The sequence below is a fragment of the Cydia amplana genome, chromosome 1 (assembly GCF_948474715.1).
Source record: "Cydia amplana chromosome 1, ilCydAmpl1.1, whole genome shotgun sequence".
Classification (NCBI taxonomy): Eukaryota; Metazoa; Arthropoda; class Insecta; order Lepidoptera; family Tortricidae; genus Cydia; species Cydia amplana.
In genome coordinates, this window is record NC_086069.1 from 15,788,745 (window position 1) to 15,814,046 (window position 25,302).

Below are 25,302 nucleotides of genomic sequence, written 5' to 3' on the forward strand. Positions count from 1 at the left end.
AAAATGTACCTATTCAAACTTTAATTTCTGCTCAGACTGATTCTAATTAATCTCATGTCCCTGACTGCAACTGCGCTGCATTGCGACCCAAGGAGTTGTTTAGAAAAAAGTAATGAAAGAAATTTAATTATTTTGTTCTAGAAAATACTAAACTATAATAGCAGAATGATATATTGATATAATATTTTTTATTCGTAATACCGTCAGGAATACACATGTTCAAAGTCTTCCGGGTTATTGATGCATACCCTGTAAAGTCGCAAAAAGTGTAAGGTGTCCTTGAAAATACAGTAATACTCTAAAAATACTGTTGCTACAGTTTGAATATTTTAAAGAATTAGAATTTCTTATCTACATATATTCAAATAGTACCGAGCTCTCTTGAGAAACAAGAACACCTACCCTACAGCTACATTTCATAGATAATATTTACAAATACCTACTTATAGCATAATATCTCACAAATGTTTTCTTAAAAACCTGGCTACGTAAAACCAATTTAGTCATTAAAAACTATAACTGGTAAATTAAAAATAAGACTTCAACCTAGTTCAATCTAGTTAGATCTGTAAACATTTTTTATAGCCTAGGTTCAATACATTCAATAAAAAAATATTTCTTTAAATCGGTTATGAAGTGACTGACTGAATTGCTATTAAACCTCCGAAGTATTTACTGAGTATCTTCTTCTACGACGCAAACATAACGAAAACTAATTAGGTACAATTTTTATGAAAATATTTAGCAGACAAATTTTAAATGTAAAATATACAATTATCTATATGTACCTATAAGTATTCTATTGTTTCACTGGGTTACCTACTGACGGCTGCAAATTCGTAACAACTAAACAACAATTACTTAATATTCATAATAAGACCGACCTTTCGTCGATTACCAAAATCTCAAAACGATTGGTGTAAGGATTTGACTGTCTTTTCTATACTTTTTCCTCCGGCATTTGTAAGGGTACGCTGGCTTCCTCTATCTTCCTATTGGCCGCAAGAGCTGCCGCGGCGAGTGCTTGTCTGTGTCTCTTTTTGGTTCTCTCTTTGTGGAAGAAAAGCCTTAGATAGTGGCACGGGAAGACCACGCATTCCCCGGCAGGCTCCTCACCGTCGATGTAGACGCCCCGCACTATAATGGAGTTGGAGCAGTTCAGAAGTATGAGGAGCGTGAGGCTCACGATGTGTGTGCACCAATTACTGATTTTTGGTGAATCTGTAGAAAAAAATTACATTGTTAGTTTTATTTGGAATTTTTCCTTTTTGTCCTGACCTGTCAGCAACAAAAACCTAAGCAGGCTGAGTGTTAAAAATAATCTACAGGTACACGGATGTTAAGAACGAGACAGTGCACGTCTACGGAACACGTCGTTCACTTCCAAAGTCATAGCACTTTGCATAAAAAGGCTGTTTCTATAAGTTCTGTCTTACCAGGGAATAGATATATATCTAGCAAGCCCCACACGCCGCGCCACACGTTGACCGTGGCGAGGAAGGAGACGAGATGGTACACGTCTGCCAGCAGCAGCCGCGCCGCGCCCCGGAGCCGCGCCGCGGCCCAGCGCACCGGCGCCTGCAGCCCGAATGTCCCCACCACCAGCGCATAGCCCACCAACTGTTGGAGAATAATATCAATTTTAACAATAAGGAAGCGACTTTACAAAACACGTTGACTGACATTTTATAATCATTACTCATTACGGCCCTTCATGATGATCATGCTTAGTTAGGTACCTACATTATTAATAGAATATAGTGGACGACCGATTCTCCATACAAACGTAGACCCTAGAATTTCTTCTCTAGATGTTGATAAAATTATTATGGAAAATGTTCACCTTATTGTAGCAAAAATAGTACCGGAAGTACTTCTTTATTGTCAAACTCTAATTTAAAAAAATAAAACTATCGCTGTCCTGTTCTAGCGGACGGGAAGTAAAAAAACACTACAGTAATAACTTATTACTGTAGTGTTTTTTACTTTTTAAAAATAAAAAACGCAAACAGCCAATTATTATAGCCGCGGGCCGCGTCTACACGACCCGATCAGCTATCATTTCAAGCTATAGGATAGAGTGAGATAGTAATATAAACGACCTTACATGTCTCGTTCTTACAAGACCGTTGTGCTCGTGTATGATCGTGCGAATACTGCTTAATAAAATCAAAGATTATTTATATTTTTTTAAGGATCTCATCTGTGTTCATAAAGCTTATATTGCACAATTATAGTTTGACATAGACAGAGAGAATCATACTATCTTTGTCTTACACCAGTACTAGAACCCAAAAGAAAAGGATGAGTATAGTTATTTATTTTTTTCTTATTTACTGACAATTTGTTTTGACCAACTATATTTTCAATGAACGAATATTGAATGGTACTGAATTGAATGGCAGAATAAGTTTGTGCCTTTAACTTTTAAAAATAACGAGGGAAATTGTTTTTGACGTTTTTGATGTGAAGTTTCGATTTGAGTGATGCTCGATGCTTAAATAATTATTATTTTACTTTATTTCCTCGCATGTTTTGGAGAAAAGCACTATATATGCCTCGGCAGGAATAGCAATTCGTGGATTCGTCTTCTTTGTCGGACTCCGCTACGCGTCGTCCGACAAAATCGAAACTCATCCACGAATTGCCCTTTCCCGGCCTCTGCAATAATGTACTATTACAATTCGATTGTTTGATTATAATAAGTGTTAGGAGCGAATACAATATTATTTATACATTTTTTTCAAATCTGAATCTCTTAACTCTTATTATTAATATTTTAAAAAAGGTGTTGGCTAAAATTTCTTTTTAGCCCAAAACTTTGGGTTTTATCGCTGACTGCTTTTTTCCACAGGCAACGACTACTCATCGAGACAATTCTAACGACCCCAAACACAATTAGTTTGCGTTGTTTATCACAGATGGCCATCCCATGACCGTGGATTTAGGCAGGTAGGTACTTGAAACACAGTGTAAGAAACTAGAAAAAGTACTTAGTTTGTAAGGCGTGTTAAAACATCAATAATACTTTTTTATAATCATTAAAATTACATATGTTTTTTTTTCTCAATCATAGACAGTCGCCATCAGATATATCGGAACGCCCATGGTGTGCACAAATATATTTAGATTGTTAATTTTAGAGCCTCTATTAGCAAGACGTTAAAGTGCATATTCAGATATTTTTGAGCGAACTGGATAGCAAGGCGCCATTTCTTTCGTTTCAGTCATGTTTCAGTACATATCAAAATTAATGGAAGGGGGAACGTCAATATATAGATAGATACAGATATAATCAGTCAAAATTTATAAACTACTGGCGTTACCGTTATCAGTAGGCGTGTCTCACTCCGCGATTTCGTCGCTTTGCTACAGGTAGCTAAAAGTACATCCATTCGGCCCCAATTTTGGGGAAAGCCATAAGCCGCGCGTGGCGCTGTCGCCACCTAGCGGTCATATCTGTGCTGATCGTAACAGACGCGTTTTGTTAGAGAGTGAGTCTTCTGTAGTTAGCACTATTATTTATTCTGTGCCGTTATTAATAAACGTATAGTAGGTATGTATAGTATTTGCAAGAAAGAGATTAAAAATAAATAAACTAGTTGAGCCTGGTAAAGTTTTATGAATAAATGGGGGTATATGACACTAAACTTATTATGTGAATATCATATTTAATTTAACCTCTTGGTAAACATACCTAATAAATTAAATAATGACTTATATTAGTAGGTAAGGTACGTTTAGGAGCCTGATAAGTCGTGAGACTTGTAGGCTTAATGATAAGTGCTTAAATATCATTGCCTAATCCATGTTTGCACTTGTAAAATAAAAAGTGCTTCTATAATAGAGTATTTTTTTGAGTGCCTACTGAGAAATGATTAACATTTCATAGTAGTCATATTTTTGTTTATTTACCGCACGACAATCCGTATAAGTAGGTATAAAAAATGCCAAGGGGAAGAGTGACACAATTTAATAATTCTTGTTTCGTCTTTATTAAGTTGTTTATTAAGAGCACTGACTTAATATAAAAGAAATAGACACACAAAGCAGAACAAAAACGTCAAGAAATGTGGATCCCAATGACGTTTCGCACTATTTGCATTGATGATAAAAACGCTTACGTAAATTTTGAGTCAAGATAAATGTTTCGTACAGAAAAGAGCTTAATGTCGTAAGCATTAAGTGTCAAATTTGCAAACATAAGTACCAACACTGTTAAAAAATTTAGTCCGATGGCACTAAACGTAACGTATTTACTTCAAACAACGTCAAACGAGAATAATGAACGAATGGAGTCACTTTGGTACACTTTAATGTGTATTACTGTACAGGAAAACCAATTGAAGTAATAAATAAAACAAATTTAATTTAATCGCGAGCTCAAATAAAATTAATTCGTGGTTCAAATTCAAACAAATTAAATTTTTAATTCGTAAGTATACGTCTTTAAATACTAATTTCCTTAAAATAAATTCTACTTATTAAATAACTGTGTATTTAACCCGTGGAGCGCCCTAACAAGACACGTGTGCCAGTAACTAGTATAGAGGAGTTCCATACTATGGTAATTTTGGGGCGCTCCACGGGTTAAGATCTACATTTACTCATAGCACGGGTGCACGGGGACATTTAGGTACCGATTGGATTTATTTTATAAAGTCTACCTATACTTTATAAAAAAAATCCTGTGGTTGTCACTGTGTTCAGACAGGTTTAGCATTTACAGTTAGTCGATATAAGCCCTTATTGGTGGTGTATATGTCGGAAACAGGGAAATGGGCCGAACACACAAGTGCCGTTTTGCCTTGTTTAAAACTTCATCACCCCTATCTCTTGCTATAATTAAATAGCAGTCCACTTTGCACGTCGCATAGGTTTTCTTGAAAATCTTGAATTTAAACATAATATTATTCCTTATGAATTCCATATAAAAATATAAAAAAATATTGACCTCACATCGACTCATTAGATTTTTGTTCCTTGACATCCCTTCTTTGGTACTAACAAATTAATTTATTAAAAACCATAAAATTACCACCTGATTACATAAATTATGTAATGCTATCCAAAGAACTAACCGAAAGAAATACATTCCATCCTTTTTCCTTGTTTTATCATTGTTATTTTTACATATTTTAACGGCACATTTCGTAATTGTTGACAACTTCACATTTGAGCGTTTCAAACAAGACTAAACGAAAAAGTAATGCATGATCTGTTTTGACATTACTTTTGTGGGGCCATTTTTGGCGGCTGATTGGGTATCCAGTTCTTTATACTATATCAATGATTAAGAGGAAATATTTACCAGCTGAGCCCCTTCTCAGATTTGAGAATTTTAGGTAAATATCTCCGTCGCACTGACGGGGGCGGCTCCTTAAATTTGTGGGATAAGGACAACTGCATCGTAGGCGAAAAACCCTGCGTAAAAATCTCAGAAATCGTGGTTTGTTCCCGACATTTTCCTCCTCCAAAACTTAACTAATCGTAACGAAATTTTGGGAACAGAATGAGAAATTATCTGTCTGACCGTTTTGATTTTTGCGTTTATTGTTGCCGACTTTGTATGCTAGGCACGCCTAGCGTGCCTAGCATACAAAGTGCCTACGCATACGCTTACGGCGCATTTTTTTTGCCCATTTTACCGCTGTTTGAAGCAAAACGTACAGACACAGTACGTAACATCGTACATACCTAATGGTAATATTGAACTAAAAAATATATATGTATATTCACCAATGACCAAAATCCAGAGAGAAAAATGTCGAAAACGTTTGTATCGAAAAATGACCACTAATGTTTCTTCAATAAGGTGTATTAAGGGGTTTTCCGTAAACCGGTTACTTCCAAATAAATAAATAAATATATGAATCGAGAAGAGTCATGGAATGAATTGGAATGTATGGAGCCCAATACATTTTACGACTCTTCTCTTTCTGAACAGACTCTGACTATTGTTGTTTGCTTTGATTGCTATGTCGTAAGTGTACGAGTGTATGTGTTGAACAACAACTTGTCGTGCTGTCAAATAAAAATATGTCGATATCATGTCGATATCATTTTTGACAGATAGTTAAACTAAAAGCTGTTTTAACAAAACTTGAAACAAAGTGGATCTATTTAAGGGAGTCGTAGTAATGAATTTTCTTATCTTTGAACAAACTCGTGACGTAATCGTAATTAGCATAATTTTCCGACAACGTAGCTCGTATGCTCTTTACAACCAAGCTTAGGCGGTAAACAGCTGATTCTATTAAATATATAAGTAGGTTGTTTGCTAAAGAGCGGAAACACGCCGTTTATAGTCATAATAAACTTTAATGTTTTATTGTCACTGATTTAAACGAAAACACTGTTGTGAAGTGTATTTACAAAATGATTAAGAGCTAGAAAAATGTCCAAAATTGTAATTTAGTCTAAGTTAGCGCTTATTAAATGATTTAAATAAAAACAAAAGACAAGTGGTTAAAGTGGTTTATTGTCATTTAACCTGCAAGTATAAACATTTAGGCATAATAGGACGTAGGACTGGCCGTCGTGTTTACCCGAGTCACGTTCGTTTTTTTCCACATGTATGATGTCAATTATATTATTCGTTTAATCCTGTTTAAACAATGATTCGAATAGGTATTTTCCACCCCATATTAGTTTTAACGCCGTTGATCTGAGATTAACAACTTTACATCACAATTGTAGGTGTATGCAACGCGTTCGATTACATATTTACGTCACTTGTTATAAAAGTGTTTTTATTTTGTCATGAAGAGGTGCAAACAAGACGGTTGAAGGATGAATTTGAATTACGACCGATTTGAAAATAATAATATTTTTTTCCACTGTGAAACTTAATTATCTACCTGCTGTAAAAAACAACAAATCCATTAACACAAGTCAGCTTTTAGGATGTAAGTAGGTAACTTATCCGTTGTGTAAAATCTTCCACGTATCGAACATTGTTCTAAAAACAAACTTCCTAGAGTTCCAAAGACCCAGAGTATCTAACCAAATAATGTTATCAAATAGGCAAATGAACTGCGAGGAATATTCTGTGACATACTTTGTGTATTGATAAATGCGTCGCATGATACATTCGAATTCTGTAGGGCTATGTTAATTAATCGATAAAATTATACGTGAGTAAAGTCTATTTTTTTATTCGGTAGACTGAAATGACAGCTAATAGTATGAACATGAAATGTCATTTCATACTATTAACTGTCATTTCAGTCTACCGAATAAAAAAATAGACTTTAGATAGATACTCTTTAATTACATGTGCCTAAATATTACTTTGCTGCATATGATTAAGATCGAGCTTTATTCTATTATGTACGTACATAAACGACGTAAATACAAACGACATATGACGGCTAAGGAATGGAATGGAATGCGCTCCCGTCATCTGTATTCCCTGAGAAATATTCGGTCTCTTTAAAGCTAAGAGTGAATAGGCTATTACTGAACCGGTGAGCTCCATCTTAGGCTCTGTCTTCACTTTCCATCAGGTGTGACTAGAGCCAATCGCCGATCAGTTTATAATTTTAAAAAATGTAGTACGGTGAAATTCAAACAGACATTTAACTAGAATATCTTTTTAGCGAATGTAACTTTTCTTATCTGACTAGGAAAAGTGCGCCACTGTAGTTGTCTTTCAACCGTTTATTTGTATTTCTAATAAGAACACACTAGTAGTATTATTAAGGAAAGGGAACTTAAACGTGTATCAATACACTTGAAAATTAGTTTCGAGTGCCGCTTATCACTTGTAGGGCCGAAGAAAGATTACCCCTTATGAAGTTTATTTATACGTGAATAAGTCATTTTTAATGAATAATAAGTTCCAGGCTCATAGGCGTAATTATCCCACCTTATTGATTTCACTCTCATAAGAATGTTTCGAAATGAATCGGCAACCCTAACGCAGTGCGTCTAGTGCATAATCAAAACAATGCATCTAATTATAACTATAAGCGATAAGTCCAACCTTGGAGACTGTAGTTGCTTCCTCTTCTGTTGGCAAAGCAATGCGTTTGTTTAGATACAGCCTTACCGACGCAATGTGCAACAACATACACAGGCGTATTCGAATATTAGTTATTAGATCTGTTTCCGATATGATACTGATCTGTCAGTGTCAAAAGTGACGTTTTGGCACAGAATAACTAATAGTACTACCGTACAGAAAATTCACTCCTTCATAAAAGTCAGATTTAGGTATAAAAATTACACCTATATCGCCGCCTGCAAGCAAAATTGAAACTAATAACCGCGCACGAACCGTGAATCTCCTTTGCGCGCCGCAGTTTTATGACCGAGCTGTGAGTGTCGGCACGGGGTTATCACTTGACAAGTTTTTATACCTAAAGTCTATTTTTTTATTCGGTAGACTAAAATGACATTTCATAGTATGAACATCATGTGTCATTTCATACTATGAAATGTCATTTTAGTCTACCGAATAAAAAAATAGACTTTATACCCACTGATTTATTATTTTTAAGATAAATATGTAGGAATTACAAACGTTGATTATGTAAACATACATTATTTATCCGGAGATAGTATGTCTGATTCTCACGGAAGTAAGTTTCGAAGCCATTGTGTATTTTCAATTTTGCGCGAGCGCCGCGTGACACGACTATCGTGCACGCCGAGCGGCAGCCCACTGCCGTACGCCTGTCCGATGGGCGCGCCGGCCAAATGTACCTAAACTGTGGAGTGACACCCCCCTGGTTTTGGTTGAAAAATGGTTTTGCAAAAATACAATCCTACACGGTGTTACATGAATACAATTTGTGATTAAGATTATGTTTATAGGTACATTTAAATGTATCATAATTATGTAATACACATTTCATAATAATAATTAATCGCCATAATCTCAAAATTGGTTGAACCATATATAAATTCATGTAGGTACTTACCTTTGAAGTTGTGTATTTTTGTCTTATTTTTACGTTTTTAGTTTTTTAGGTAGGTAAAATTTAAGTGTTTTACTACATGATACTACCTACTACCTACATGCGAAAAAGTGTTACTTGTTTGGTTATTCTAGCCAAAGTTGGTATTCAATTGGGATCCCCATACGTATCTAGCTAGACGGAGAATTAAAATAAGAACAATTCCGCGTCTTTCACTAAACTTAGGTACACAGTGAGATGGGACAATATCCGAAAGGAAATATACCTATATAGACCTCTAAGAAGCCAGTTAACCAGGATGCTTCTCGGTTTCACGTTCATTACCACGGTGACATTGAGCAGATTGCCACGTGGGCAGACGGGCGACTCGTTTATTAGTAAACATGAGGACCGTTTACCCCATTACCTATACTCTGGCTGGCGAATTGGATAATTGATCAGTGGAAAGCTATTTTTAGAAATGATACGGCACACGCTGTTGTAAGGTTTTTTCTACTCCAGCACTTAAATGTGTCAATTAAATGACTGACAGTGATATCTAAAGCAATGTCATTTGAATGCTTTGTCTATAGGCTCATAAGATGACTGCTAGCAGTCATCTTATGAGTATAATACAACTGCTTTATTTTTTTTAAAGATACAAGTTCCGATCATCTTGATTGAAAGAGGTATGTTTTCATTTACAATAATAACTCTTTTTTTTTTTAAATACTAACTCTTTTTTTTTTAAATAATAACTCAATTTTTTTTAAATAATAACTCTTTTTTTTTAAATAATAACTCTTTTTTTTAATAATAACTCTTTTTTTTTTTTTTTTTTTTTTTTTTTTTGCTGCAGCTGTCATAGAAAAAGTAATGTATGCAACAGCTCATAATTGGTTCTTAAAATTCTCGGGCCTTTTTTTACAAAACTCGACTACGTCTCGTTTTGTAACTTCGACCCTTGAATTTTAAGAACCCTTATTATATCACTGTTGCATAAACTACTATTAAGAAAAGAAATTGATGGTAATAAGCCAATTGCGTTTGTTAATTTTATTTTAATATTTCTATTATTCTTGATATCATTGCAGAAAACGCAAGATAATTTCAATATGAATACATTTATTTATATTTGTAGAGTTAGTTTTAAAACTGACATTTTAGTCTTAGTGGAGTCAATATAAAGTTAAAGTTACATTAATTGCACAGTCAAATGTTTCTACACGGGTGAATTATATATCAAATTGAATACCCGGCTGCGAATTAACAACTTGATATCTGTTCCCGTTTTTGAGAAATAACATTTTTTTTATTTTATATTTTATACTACCTAAACAGTAATTTCACACTAGAGATTTTTTGAAGAATGGGCTATGAAGCTTACACGACTACACGGTCAGAATTTCTCCCGGCAATAATATTAATTATAGATTTAATGAAAAAAACAATAACTTTGTAAGTTTTTCATGACCGAGAATATCCCACACTGAGAGAAAAGTTTACTATTGTGGTTAATAGTGTTTGTTTCGATCATGTTTACTTTATCTGCCTGAGGAACTGCTATATTCGCAGAATAGCAGCATGATATTGGAAACAAACAGCAAATAATGTTCTACACAATTAATGGACACTTCTAGTTTTTTGACAGTAAGTGTACAAGTTATTGAAGAATAACATACTTATTTTTCTCGCAATTATTAAATCAATTTCCAGCATAAAAAGTCAATGAAGTATGCTGTATTTCCAGGCTTCCACAGAGGCCAAGTCAAACTTTGTTTAAGATGTCAAAAAGATATCATTTTGTTATCATTCGCCCAACCGTCTCGCTCGCACCAATACATATTTCATCTAGTACGAGTGAAATGCACGCGCGAATGATATAAAATGACATCTTTTATAACAAAGTTCGAATTAGCATCAAGGTATATTAGGAAAATATACCTTATGACTTATGGCATTGCGTTAAGGTTTAATAATTCAATGCATAAAGTGTCTGTGTTTATGTGAAAAATGATAGGTGTCAATTTTTATATCTATTCACAAAACGTTTAGAATACAGGATGCACAGTCAGATATAAATAGACCCTTCAAGTCTTACAACTATCTATGATACTGGATCTCAAGCTTATTTGGTTAGTAAGTACCGTCCACCAAGTTATACTTCGAATAGCCACCCGGACAAATTCCAAAGCTAATTTCGAATTTTAAAATTTGACAATTCACGAGAAGAGTAACGTAACGTCAAAGGATATGTTTGTCCCTTTTCAACGATCCTGTCATCCGATGCTTGAGTAGAGCAGGAGTAGAGTAAAACTAAAAGAAGCAAATGTCAGCAATTCGTAACGCTTAGTTTTTGTTAGCGTTAGCGCATCGCGACATGAGAACTAGTATGAGCCTGGCCCTCGATTACGTATAATTGCAAGGAAACTTGGGATCAAGTTATCTTAGTCAATTTAGAGCAGTTGGAATTCAACTCATTGTGAAATTTTTGAACGTTTTCAAATAATTTGTTGGATTAAGTAGTAAAAGTGTTACAGTGTGTTATATATTTGTGATCTACTTACAAGGCCCTTTCATTTGGTACCCCACATGGTATGTTTAAAAGAAAAATGGTAAAAACTTTGCGTCATAGCAACTACCCTCACCACTTTCGCGCTTGTCATCTCATATATTTGTGTTCAGGATATTATACTGAATGCACTGATACCAAATATACTCATATCCGAGACGACATGAGCGTAATTTTTTCTAGAAGACTTTTCGAGAAAAGGCCAGGCTACAATATCTTTACAGGTTGATTGATACTGAGTGTATTAACACCATGTTCACCCATATCCAAGACGATATGAACGAAAAGTAACCTAAAGCCACCCTACCAACATTTTCGTAACAATGAGAGATTATTTCTTGGAAATAATGTTGTAATATAAACTCCTTGTAGAGCACCTACCTGCGAAGAGATCGTGCTGTCAAAGTTGTTAATGATTTAATATAATATTGTTAATTAACTAAAGTTTTATTAATGCATCATTTCATTTTATACACCGCGGGATTTAATAACCCGAAAGATTTAAATCACGTATTTTTGACGACAGTACGAGTAAATAATGTTATATCAACATGGGTCCAATTATATATTTTAATTAAACTACTATTACAGTACAAATTAAATCATATTAATTTACCGCTTCTTTGTGAACAAACCTTTATTCAGAGAGTGAGCGAGTTTAATTAATCTCAAGTAGAGAAACAGAGAGCGAGCATGACATTTCATGAATCACTCCGATATCATACGATGCACGGCGAATGCAGTGACATGTGTTCCATGACAAGAAGTGTCAGGTTATGTCTAGGATCATGTTTACGTTGAAATTATTTCAATTGATTGGCACCTCAAAATACCACAAATTGTATCAAAACTTTATTAATTACTACAACAGTAGGTATAGTGCAGTTATTATTGTTGAAACTTTGCGATGAAATCTTTTCCTTTGAGTGAGGTAACCAAAGCCATTAACCATGATTATATCCGAAAGAAATCATGCCTCTTATTGTTTTAACTCATACTACAGCTGGAAAGGGATGATTACTTGAATGACCTTTTGTTAAAATATCGATCATGCTTATCAGTACGTATTTTAAATTCTCGATGTGTTGATTTATACTGAGTAAAGTAAAATAAACAACTATGTTAAACAATTACGCTTTTTTATTAATTTAATGAATTAGGTTTTCGAAGTGTGTACCACCGTTTTCAGCACAAAGATTTAATTTTAAACGGATTTCATTATTTAGGTTTACAAAAGTGTTCTTTATTTCTTCGGAAGCCGTTCGAATTTTTATTAATAATTCTTCTCCAGAGTTCACTGGTGTTGAGTATTCCTTCCTTATCTTTCAGAGTTCCCCATAGAAAAAAACCAATGGCGTTAAGTCGGGTGACCGGGCGGGCCAGGTTAGGACGTTGCTTCCACGGCCAATCCACCTCTCAGGGTATTGTTCGTCTAGCCAATTTACGAACTTCTAGGCTGAAGTGGGTCCGTCGTGCCGGAAGCACATAGTTCTTCGGGTTTCCAAATCCGTACACAAAGTGAATATCCGCTAAATGAATTTTATTTATTACAGTCAATCAAATTTAAAGATGTTATCTTGCGCATATCTTGTGTGACATATGAAATATGTCATTTTATTGACATCAATTTCGTCATTTTCGTCAAACTGGCCAGTTATCGTAAAGGTAAATAGTTTGTACTCTCGTGATTGAGAACAGAACAAAATTTCGGTAGTGAAACCTTTTGTAGGATATCAAACTTAATTAAGTGAAACTGGCTAATAACCATGTAGTTAGTGCGTCTGCGTGTAAAATTAGTTGGTGGCTACGTCACGCATAAAGGTGTGTTAGAATTGAGATTTTTTTACTTGTGATTTGTTTTAAATAATTAATATCTCTTAAATTAAGGGTTTTTGGACTATGTGTTATATAACTTTATATACTCTAATTAGGCTCTAAAATCGTTGGTTTAAATCTTTCGGGTTATTAAATCCCGCGGTGTATATAACCCTATTACCCTTTGAATGACCTTTTTCACGTTTTCTACAGCAATGCAGTTGACTGCAGCAATTTTGAAGCGCGACATTGCTACCGACTGCATTACTGTGGTAAATGTCAAAATCGAAGTTCCTGTCTGGATTTTGGCGTCCATTAAAAATAAATAATCAAAGGAGGTCATCGATCAAATGGGCCGGAGGACAAGCCATCGTTAACTGGTAGAGAATGCCTTATGGCATTAAGTCCGCCTCTTGTACTATAAGGTTTTTCTTTTGTGCAATAAAGATTAACCACTTTATGCATAAACTTTACGGGCCTGATTTAGTTCAATTATGTTTATCCCTTACTTACAAATACATAAGTTAAAGTGACAGATAAGGACAAACGATTATTACTATTATTAGCTAATTGAGGTTTGTAGCGCGTTTATGAATAACGGGGGTTAAAGAAATAAAATAAATACAGATGATGACAGTAATTATATACGCATTTTATTACGGAAAAAGATTTAATATTGGGTGTAAATGAAACGGGAATTGGAAATATAAAATAAAATGATATTATATTATTCATTTCCGTAAGTCAAACCATCATCTTTATTAGCATTGACATAACGCTCAACTTCGCACAAACCGTATGGTTTTTCACTAAGGAGTGATATATTCTCTTTACGCTAAACTTTATGGTGGGTAGACAAGTCTGTATACTTCTTTGGAACTAACTGCCACAGTCTGTCATAGCCATGTCATAGCCTCATAGCTGACATATGTGACGTATAGGAGATACCGCAATGCATGCATGCATTGCGCGTTTTATAGGAGCTTGGCCTGAGGTGTGTTCAGTAAGCGCGCAACGCATACCGATGAAACTGGGTAAGATAGTCATGGGAGAATTAACGGTCGACCGGATCGCGAACTCTCGGCTGTTGAAGCGGAACAATCGTCTGCCGCGAACATTGAAGTGAGACGGAGATATGGAAGTCGATAAAACGTTCTCTACAGTGAATCAGTACCCGCCATTTAGGGTAATTTAAATAGCTTGGATGATTTAATAATGGTTTTATTCCATACAATATTACATATACGTGGGAGATTTTTTGTTGTTACACTAACATGAGAAAGAGATTTGAGAAAGTGAAAAACAAACCCACTGTCCATTTTCTCGAAGCAACGAAAACATTTTCAAAACAAAAATGGTTAATAGTAATTAAATGGATTAATTTACGTGAGAGATTTTTTTGTAGGATATAGTAAATATACAGAGCTTAATTAACATGTAATTGTTATGTACACATAGTTGTTATTTTTATATAAAAAAATATTTTTAATAAAGAAAATTATTGGGAGCTGGTTTTGGTGTCAAGCTGGGAGAAAATATAAATACATAATGAGTATATGTTTGAGAACTGCATATTAAAAAATCTCGAGTGTCGGATTCATGTTTTGATATATTTTTTCTATTTTAATAATAGTTTGGATTTATTAAAACCATGTGACATATTTTGTGGAGATTTTTTTTTAAATATAGTATTTGCAACATAGGTTATCACATCTCAAAAAATCTCTAGTGTGAGAATTCATGTAGAGCTCTCATACATTATGAACTGTGCTGACCCGCCTATCTTACATTAATGACACTTTAACTTCTAAAATTAGGTATCTACGCTTCGTTAATAGGTACCTATTAAGTGTATATTTTTTGCGTTTGTGGATAGATAACGATTGTGCATATGCCACATGTATATATCTCCCGCTTATTTATATCGATTAACATTGTTTTAATATTCTAGTATATACCTAATTATTTATTTTTACAATCCACGAATGGCTATATATTATTATAATTTTAAACAACAGGTCGTACTAGATATTTGTTTCTGTTGGGGGACCAAGACGGGCGAAAGGAAGAGCCAATTGTGCCGCTAGTAAGTGGTCACTGACTCAATGGCGCGCCGTAGTAGATATGACCCACATGCGGAAAGGATTATATGTTAAAAATGTTGTGTGACACCGTATTTTGCAATAAAAATGAACTACACGATTTTAAAGATATTACTAAATACCTATAGTTAAACCTCAGACACTGATGAAGTACTTTCACAGGGTCACGGTATGTTTGTACGTGATTAGTAGCTATGCGAGAATTTAGTTAATACTAGTGATTTTAAATTTTATATTTGGTATTCATTTTTCTGAGAAACATGAATTATAAAAGAAAATCAGTTGTTACTTACATGTTAGTCTATTTATTTAGTTTAGTTAAATAACTATAGTTTAGGCGTTTTAACCAAATCGTTTGAATACCAAAATCTTCATAACTGAGCAGTTTGTGTATTTGATTAGACACTGACAGAATATATCCATAACAAATCCAATCAAATTCGTAACCTATTATAACAATCAAATCCGCGGCCTGTTCAATTAACAGAAATTGACGATCACGAGATACTTACATCAAAAAAGGATGGATTTGAGATACCTACCTATTTGGGGGATGCATGTCTAGCTGATTATATGTAACTGTAGAGTTTTTAACGCATATATATCTCTGATTGGTTTATCTTTATCGCAAATAAAAATATTACACAATATTAGGTATTTTTCAATAAGTAATTAATAGGCATTGATAGCCCACATAAAAGCAATGTAGGTAAATTTGGTATCAGATTGTATGTGCTTGTGTGTGTGTGTGTGTGTGTGCGTGTGTGTGTGTGTGTGTGTGTGTGTGTGTGTGAAAAGGACATGCAAAAAAGCTCCACTCACCACTACGCTGTACATACTACCAACAACAAACTATATGTCAGATCAGAACCCTTTGATAAAAAGTTATAATATATTAATTGCTGACGTGAATCAAACGTTTCTTACTATCTAAAAATATGAATATACGAAAACAAAACGGTGGCGGTTGAAAATGTTTTAGAAAATGTAGTGTTATAAGAGTGTTATATAACTTACACCATCGAGGTCGAGGAGAGTGTATAGCTGGTCGTCGGGGAACAGGAACATGTCCAGCAGCGCCCAGGAGCCGCGCCACACGAACACCACCAGCGACCCACCACCGACAACACCAGCTGTATGTACAGATGTAGCGGGCTCACCAGCGAGGTCCAGCAGGAGCGGAGCTGGTCGTCGGGGAACAGGAACATGTCCAGCAGCGCCCAGGAGCCGCGCCACACGAACACCACCAGCGACCCACCACCGACAACACCAGCTGTATGTACAGATGTAGCGGGCTCACCAGCGAGGTCCAGCAGGAGCGGAGCTGGTCGTCGGGGAACAGGAACATGTCCAGCAGCGCCCAGGAGCCGCGCCACACGAACACCACCAGCGACCCACCACCGACAACACCAGCTGTATGTACAGATGTAGCGGGCTCACCAGCGAGGTCCAGCAGGAGCGGAGCTGGTCGTCGGGGAACAGGAACATGTCCAGCAGCGCCCAGGAGCCGCGCCACACGAACACCACCAGCGACCCACCACCGACAACACCAGCTGTATGTACAGATGTAGCGGGCTCACCAGCGAGGTCCAGCAGGAGCGGAGCTGGTCGTCGGGGAACAGGAACATGTCCAGCAGCGCCCAGGAGCCGCGCCACACGAACACCACCAGCGACCCACCACCGACAACACCAGCTGTATGTACAGATGTAGCGGGCTCACCAGCGAGGTCCAGCAGGAGCGGAGCTGGTCGTCGGGGAACAGGAACATGTCCAGCAGCGCCCAGGAGCCGCGCCACACGAACACCACCAGCGACCCACCACCGACAACACCAGCTGTATGTACAGATGTAGCGGGCTCACCAGCGAGGTCCAGCAGGAGCGGAGCTGATCGTCGGGGAACAGGAACATGTCCAGCAGCGCCCAGGAGCCGCGCCACACGAACACCACCAGCGACCCACCACCGACAACACCAGCTGTATGTACAGATGTAGCGGGCTCACCAGCGAGGTCCAGCAGGAGCGGAGCTGGTCGTCGGGGAACAGGAACATGTCCAGCAGCGCCCAGGAGCCGCGCCACACGAACACCACCAGCGACCCACCACCGACAACACCAGCTGTATGTACAGATGTAGCGGGCTCACCAGCGAGGTCCAGCAGGAGCGGAGCTGGTCGTCGGGGAACAGAAACATGTCCAGCAGCGCCCAGGAGCCGCGCCACACGAACACCACCAGCGACCCCACCACAGCGACGGAGAACACGCAGTCCAGCACGTACAGCGCCGTCTCTCGTGTACTCTGCGAAACAAACCATGTGGTAAGTAATTCTCCTTCGTGTTTAGGTTAGTACCTACTACATACTACCGGTACTAATGTACTGAAACTTCAAGTACAACCAGGGCCGGATTAAGCATGCCGGGGCCCCTAGGCAGTGTAATGCTCGGGGCCCCCTTAGACCCTTACAGTCAATTCTGCATACATAATGTTCAGTTTTTCAGTACAGGGAAGTAAGTTTGTGGTTTCAAGCTGTCTGTTGAGCCGATCCGAACATGCCGAGCGATGTCTTTTTCGCTCTTATTGCGTGGACATGAAGCTTTTTTTCTATCAGTTTTGGCTGATTCCTTTTTGCGTCAAGTGTGGGGAGAGCCCTTTTTTTCTAAATATAGGTAGTTAAATATTGTGCGAGGCTGAACAGCGATTGTCCGACCATAAGACCATACGCCAAGCCACATGATTAAAATTAACGTAATAAGAAAGATATTCCATAGGTTTAAATGACTATTCATTCACTAGTCAAGCTAGCATGTAGGCACAGGGTCAACTAGAAAAGCACCAAAAGACCGCGAGCGCAGCGAGCGCGAAATTTTTTGTGAAAAAATTGTGAAAGCATGTTAAAAAGGCCGGGCCGGGCCTAAAAATCCGAAGTTCGCCAGTGAGCCGAGCTTTCATGCGAGGTCAAAGTCGTGCTTCAGGATAAGCTCAGCTAGAGCACAGGCGCCAACCAATGTCCATTGTATTAAAAAGCGAGACCGCAGGCCGAGCTTGGCGCAGCGAGGCCAAAGGCTAAGCTGAAGAAGAGGAGATTTGGAGGTAAAAAGTGAGGCTGAATCGAGCTCAGCATTCTCCACATTACTTAACAAGCCCGAAGCGTACTTATAACCAGCGAGGTGAGCTTTCATGCGAGGCAAAAGGCCAAGCTTCTGAAATCAATGTTTATATTTGTTAAAAAGCGACGCCGAAGGTCGAACTGTAAGAAAGTAGCGCTCTGACATGAACCAATCGTCAAATATTACTCGACAATAATATGTGTTAAGCAAGAGTTACTCGGAGGGCCGAAGCTCCATTGATGAGGTATTAGGCCCTCGGGAGCCTGAAAATCGAGCTCAATATTACAGATTTTAAATCTATAAAATAACATAATTTACATAATCATCTAATGATTGTGTATCTGAGAAACTGATATTGGACATTAGGTATAAATATTTAGGTACCATAAAAACAATATTTATGAATTTTGGCCATATGAAACAAATATTGTTTTTGGCGCGCGCGGGGCCGCCGGGGCCCCCTAGCCGAGGCGGGGCCCCCTGTCCGAGGCGGGGCCCATAGGCAGTTGCCTACTCTGACTTAGGGTTAATCCGGCCCTGAGTACAACTGGCGAAGGACAAAATTGGCAATATTTATTTTAGTGATATTACGTAACAATTAGAATAATTGGGTGGGACAGGATTCTCTGCCTCTGGCTTGACTTAGCCGAGCGGATCGCGATCGCGAGAGCTGCGTTTTCGAGGGTAGATGTGGAAACGTAAGTGGCGAGTTGACTATATTTTTAAAGTCAAGTGACACCTCTCAGCCCTCATACCGGTGTTGCCGTTGAGCCATCCTAGATGTCACTTTTTGTGGGCGCGAGCTAAATAAAATTACATACCGTTGTATTAGGCAGGCGTTCGGCTTATTATCCCATAGCCCATAGCATAGTACTTGTCCATCGCTTTCACCAACTTCCAATAATAAGTATTTACACCCTGGCGGGTGCTGCCTCTGCATGCATCCCATGACACGGGCAAGGGACTCGGATGGGTCAATTTCTGGACGCGTTTTTTTGTGTCCGAGATGTAAATCGGAAGGAAGCATCCGATAATACCTACGTAACATTTTTTTTTTCATAAAGAAGTCACATTTCCACACTGAGCTCAACATGAATTCACTGATTAATTTGTTTTTAGGGTACACTTATAAATACCTAAAGCCTAAAATTACTACTCCCGTGCCCTGTCCGGAATCTGTTTTTAAGTATAATGAAAATTCCTACTAAAAATTGTACATTAGTGATACTGAATGTTAAATCCTTAAACTAGATAATTATTATTTACTATCACTGAGCATATAAAACATTAACTTCTTTGTGATAAATAACTCGTGATCGACGGTTAAATTTTGTCCGAGATCGAGAGTAACTTTTTGTCGAAAAATTTCAAAGCCAATCAACATCACACATGAAGCCTTGACTTACTTCCCTTTTCTTGTTCTGTCATGCGTCTTCTAACAGATAATATAAGTACAATTTTGACAAGTCACTAAGGATTCTAGAAAACGACAAAACTATAAAAACGGGTAGGGCGACAATTTTTTTCTAATTTCCATGGCCACAACAATGTATATATTTTAAATATCTTTTCGTTAACGAACACTAGTTTGGCGTAGCCCGTTTCTATCTCAATATTGAGGATAGAATAGAATTTCTCTAATATGCGAATTAGATTTTAGATGATTTTATTTATTACGAAACCCAATTTCCGTGCCTCGTTTTCTAGGCACGAATTTGAAATCATCATATATTTTATTAATTAAACGCTATTAATATGGATGTTATACGTCTTATAGCAAGTCGAATCTAAGAAAGTCAACAGTTCTTGAAATCATATATTATACTTATTAATAAATAATTGGCCAATTGATTAATTTCGCGAATGAAATTTATTACATATTATGTGTCATAGTAATAATCTCTTAACGATATTAATCAATTATACCAAGTTAATCATTTTTATAATAAAAATTGGCCGAATAATGGCTTGTTAAAGGAAACGATGATGCCAAATATGCGAAACATGCGAAAAGTTGCTTGGCAAGTGAAATATGGACAATAAAACGCCACCAAAGTCAATACCTATGCAAGTATGCACTTAAATATTGACTAGAGTTAACACTGTTCAATCTCATAAATAGTATGCACACAGAATAGTTATATTTACATAATATAATTTAAGTGTACGTCTTGGCGTTACACTAAGCCAATATAGCGAGGTGAACGGACACCCTTCGAAGGCCGAGCTGGCCGAGTGAGCGCCACGCTCGTTTCCGTAGCGCTACGAACTACGGCGCGGCGTAACCGCGTAGCTAAGCGCGTAGGCGCCACCGTAAGTAAGCGGTTTCAGGAGGCCTGTCCGAACTATAGTTCGTTTTTTTTAGCATTAGAAAGAACTTGAAAGAAGGTAAGCGATTTTGACATGTCTTTTAATTTTAAAAATCAATAACTATTACTTATGAAAGCAGAAGACTACAAAAGATCGTATTAGATTCATAATTGTTACATATTTACCGTAACTTATTTTTAAAATGTGTTTTTCAATTAAAAGACACATCAAGATTGTTTACCTTATTTTTAATGCTAAAAAAAACGAAGTATATAGTGGGATTCATTTTTGGACTTCCAATAGTTAGATCTCGTGTCTCATTTTGATGGTTAAATAAAAGTAATTTCGTTTGAATACGCCTGCATCCAGAAAATATTAGTTTGAGTATTATATTATTAATACTCCGTTTATATTCCGTTTAGTATAAAGATAATTAAAGCAAACAAGTAGAATAATAATAATATAGTGTACTGGAAAGCATTAAATGTGAAAATAAAAACTGTATCAATAAAATATAGATTTTAACGTTTTCTGTAATTATTAATACACTCGTAATTAAAATACGCTACGTACCTACATGTATTTGTTTTAATTTTTAATAAATACTAGCGACCCGCCCCAGCTTTGCACGGGTTAACAAATCATACACAAACCTTTCTCAAGAATCACTCTATCGATAGGTGAAAACCGCATGAAAATCCGTTCAGTACTTTTTGAGTTTATCGCGAATATAAAAACACACAAACAGACAGACGCGGCGGGGGATGGATCCATTTAATGTACCGAAACTTTTTTGGCCAAATTTCGTTTCCCAATCAAATTTTACCAACTGCACGTTTGTCAACTCAATATATCCCTTACAAACATTTGACAAACTAAAAATTCGACAAATGATCATTTCTCAAAGTGTTACTTTACAACTTTTATAAGTCAACTGTTTTTTCCCCAGATGTTTTACATGAATTTTTGTTTTGTCAAATAAATCACAGGAAAAAAATATTTTATCCAAAAATATCTTTACTTAAAAAATGTTTACCATTCAACCCGGAATTTAGCATGAGGGGTGAAACGACAACTACCCCCTTGTAAAAGAAATAAACAAGAACAAGATTATAAATTTTGGAATATCTGCTTAACGTTATGCCGCCTACCGTCATGCTACCCAACCAAACATGTTTGATTTCATTGGTAATTTCAGGTCAACTGTGAAGGTGAGGAGAGAAAACTTACGTGTTACATGTGAGTAAGGCCAACAGTATAAAACAATGATCTGACATCATAGCACCACTATAAAGCGCCATATTTTCTTAGAAATTTCACGTTTATGTGGTCGCTTCCAGACTTGTTTTTTTTTTTTGCGAAATCGGCGCAGAGAGCTTTTAAAAATTCTCAATTCTTTTTTTTTAATTTTTTATTTTTTTCTAAATTAGACGGTCTCTATCATGAACATAACGTAGGTAACCCTAATAGAGTCTGCGCGGAAAGAGAAGATTCGTGATATGTATGGGGCCCAATACATTCCACGACTCTTCTCTTTCAGAACAGACTCTACGAGTAGGTAAGTAGAATTAAACCGATGTTACAGATCATATTATCGTCTAGCTGTACTTAAATTGGTACTGAACACTGATTTTTCGATTACCTGCATTGCAGAAACGAAATTCTACCTCTGATAATGAATATATATTTTGTCCAATGATCATCACAGACCAATCTGTTTAATGTTGTCATTTATGAAATTGAATAGAGATAATAGGTAGAGTTATGGACAATATCTGGGTGACCAAGCTTCGCTCGGAAACATATAAAAACTCGAAAATGCGCGTTTTCCCAGAGATAAGACCTAGCTAGATCGATTTTTCGCCCCCAAAAACCTCCGTATAGCAAATTTCATCGAAATCGTTAGAGCCGTTTTCGAGATCCCCGAAATATATATATATAAATAAATAAACAAGAATTGCTCGTTTAAAGGTATTAGATAGATTATATAGATGAAATATATTGTATTTGCGATACCAACCGTTCTAAACATGGTGGGGACATCAAAGTAATCCTGTGGCGTGTCCACGGCCACCGCGAACGGCGCCGCGCAAATGTTGCGCAGCGAGCGCAGCGCCGCCAGCGACAGCGTCGCCGCTGCCGTCGTCGACAGCAGCGTCTTCGCGCTGTCACCCGTGCACTCGTTCAGCAGGTTCCATGCCCCCCGCCACGCCCCGACACACGCCATCCCGGCCAAGCAAGTGTACAGTCTCGACAACACATAATATGTCAACCTGCCCCGGTCCGGACACAAGTACCTGCTCAACTGGTTTTGCGCCAAGCAAAACAATAAGTCACAGCAAAATCCGAAGGCGGTGCACACCGCCGCGGAGCCGACACTGTTCTCCGGTAAAACATACAAGTCCATGAGCGTCCATGTGGCCTTCCAGTAGGCGACCACGGCGGGAGCGACGACGATGCTCGCGAAGAGCGCATCGGCGAGCTCTAGTAGGACGGCATGTGCGCGGGACCCACTGGCGAGAGTGTCCGCGAGGCCGGCGGTGCTGCCCCGCATGTCTGCGGCTCTCTAGGTTCTGAACGCGACTGTATTTCAACTAGTAATTCTATTATCACCGCGTCCCGCCGTGACGCACTACAACTAACTTGTTTGCTGCGACGCGCCGCGCGGTTCGACGCGATAACGACTCGATCCTAGTGAGCTGTCGGTACACCTCGGAGATAAAGGTTCGACGGCTGGTTGCAACTGCACAAGACGGGATACCGGCAATTAAATTGTTTTCTTCGAGCTTATTTCAATTGAATGGCCTTTATCTCAGCCTTAAGAATTACTTTTTAACGTACGTTCGTAACGAACGTCTTGTGCGGTCGTCTCATAAATCAGACGATGATATGGGTACCTATTTTTTATTTTCCGCTTTTTGGTCAATACTTTCGAGTTGCTTGCAGTGCTAACGTTTCCTACTTAACTATTTGGTAATAATCATGCGGTTTTCGTTCAATACTATTTAAGTTTTCCCGTCGGGAATTTAAGAAATATCGCAGTAAAGGAATTAATCGAATATACCTCTATATATATATATCCGGCATAGCAATATAGTAGTTAGCGGAACGTTGATAGAGAGCGAGAGGTAGGTAAAGCTAGTGACCCTCAGACTAATCGAGGTAATAGCAAATCGGGACTAGGGAACGACAACTAACTGCTTCCTAACCGCTGGCTTCAAGTGGACATCATTAGGACCTTGACCTTACTGTCATGCCTAATATAAGTACAGCCAATTATATAGTTATTGTGATTAAGCGCACGTAAAGTGGATAATGATGTATTACGTTGAGATATTGCAAGGAAACGCACTGTGCCTGTATAGAAGTCATACTTGACATTGGTCGTCTCTGAACTCGTTGGGGATTTGTTACAACTATTCCTCTACGCCGGAATTCAGCATCGTAAGCACTTTGCTGTCAAAGTGGAGACAGCGCTTAAACGTTCAATAAATATGCTTAGGGACATTATATGACACGACCTCCTAGCCTAGTTGGTAGTGACCCGGCCTCCGAAGCAGTTCAAATGCTGGTAAGGGTATTTTTTTGTATTTGTAATAATTGCAGATATTTACGACTTCAGATCTAACCAATATTTAAAGTAAGGTCCAGAACGACAGACAGCCTGTATTTAGGTTAAAAAAGGGAGTAAAAACAAGTTGTCAAGTGAATGTACCTAATCTGAAATTTAATGAGTAAAGTAAGCAGTTTTTTTATATTATATTATATTTAAATAAAAAGTTTCTGGAGATTCTTAACTGAGCAAGTTTAAGCAAAAAAAAATATTTATGGTGTATAAGTGTATTCCTTTTGGTTTCCGCCTTACTATCTCGTTATAAGATAGGTACAATTCAACAAAAAAAAATTAAATGATCTCTCTAAAAATGATGTAAACAGGTAGAGACCTGTTTACATCATTTTTAGGGTTCCGTACCCAAAGGGTAAAAACGGGACCCTATTACTAAGACTCCTCTCCTCCTGTCTGTCCGTCCGTCTGTCTGTCTGTCACCAAACTGTATCCCATGAACCGTGATAGCAAGACAGTTGAAATTTTCACAGATGTTGTATTTCTGTTGCCGTTGTAATAAAAAATACTAAAAAGTACGGAACCCTCGGTGGGCGAGTCTGACTCGCACTTGTCCGGTTTTTTTTTATAAAATAGATTCAATGCTGGGATGAGAAAAATGAGAACAAATTCTAATTGTTCAGGGCGGGAAAATAGGACAATATTTTTCCATTTGTTTCCAAACTTTCCACCTAGTTGCTCATGGGAGAAGGACACTGAGGAATATGCCGACCCACCCTAATAAAGCCTAAATTCTAAATGTAGGTAATACGTTCAACCCGCATCTCATATAAACATGTACGTAATGATCCACTTTCAGATCATGAATTTTTTTTTTTATTATCTTTGGCCTAGAACTCGTTAGGTGTTAGGTAGCAGGTGTATTTTCAGCTT

At 37.4% G+C, this 25,302-nt stretch overlaps 1 protein-coding gene across 1 annotated transcript; it reads right to left on the reverse strand.

The window, feature by feature from the left end:
- Positions 1-857: 857 nt before the first annotated feature.
- On the reverse strand, positions 858-23,584 carry LOC134648989 (uncharacterized). Its single transcript, XM_063503667.1, has 4 exons — positions 22,825-23,584; positions 17,533-17,685; positions 1,437-1,620; positions 858-1,221 (listed from the first exon to the last, which is right to left on the reverse strand). The coding sequence occupies exons 1-4, from the start codon at positions 23,356-23,358 to the stop codon at positions 941-943; spliced, it is 1,152 nt and encodes a 383-aa protein (XP_063359737.1). The 5' UTR covers positions 23,359-23,584; the 3' UTR covers positions 858-940.
- Between the last annotated feature and the right edge of the window lie 1,718 nt (positions 23,585-25,302).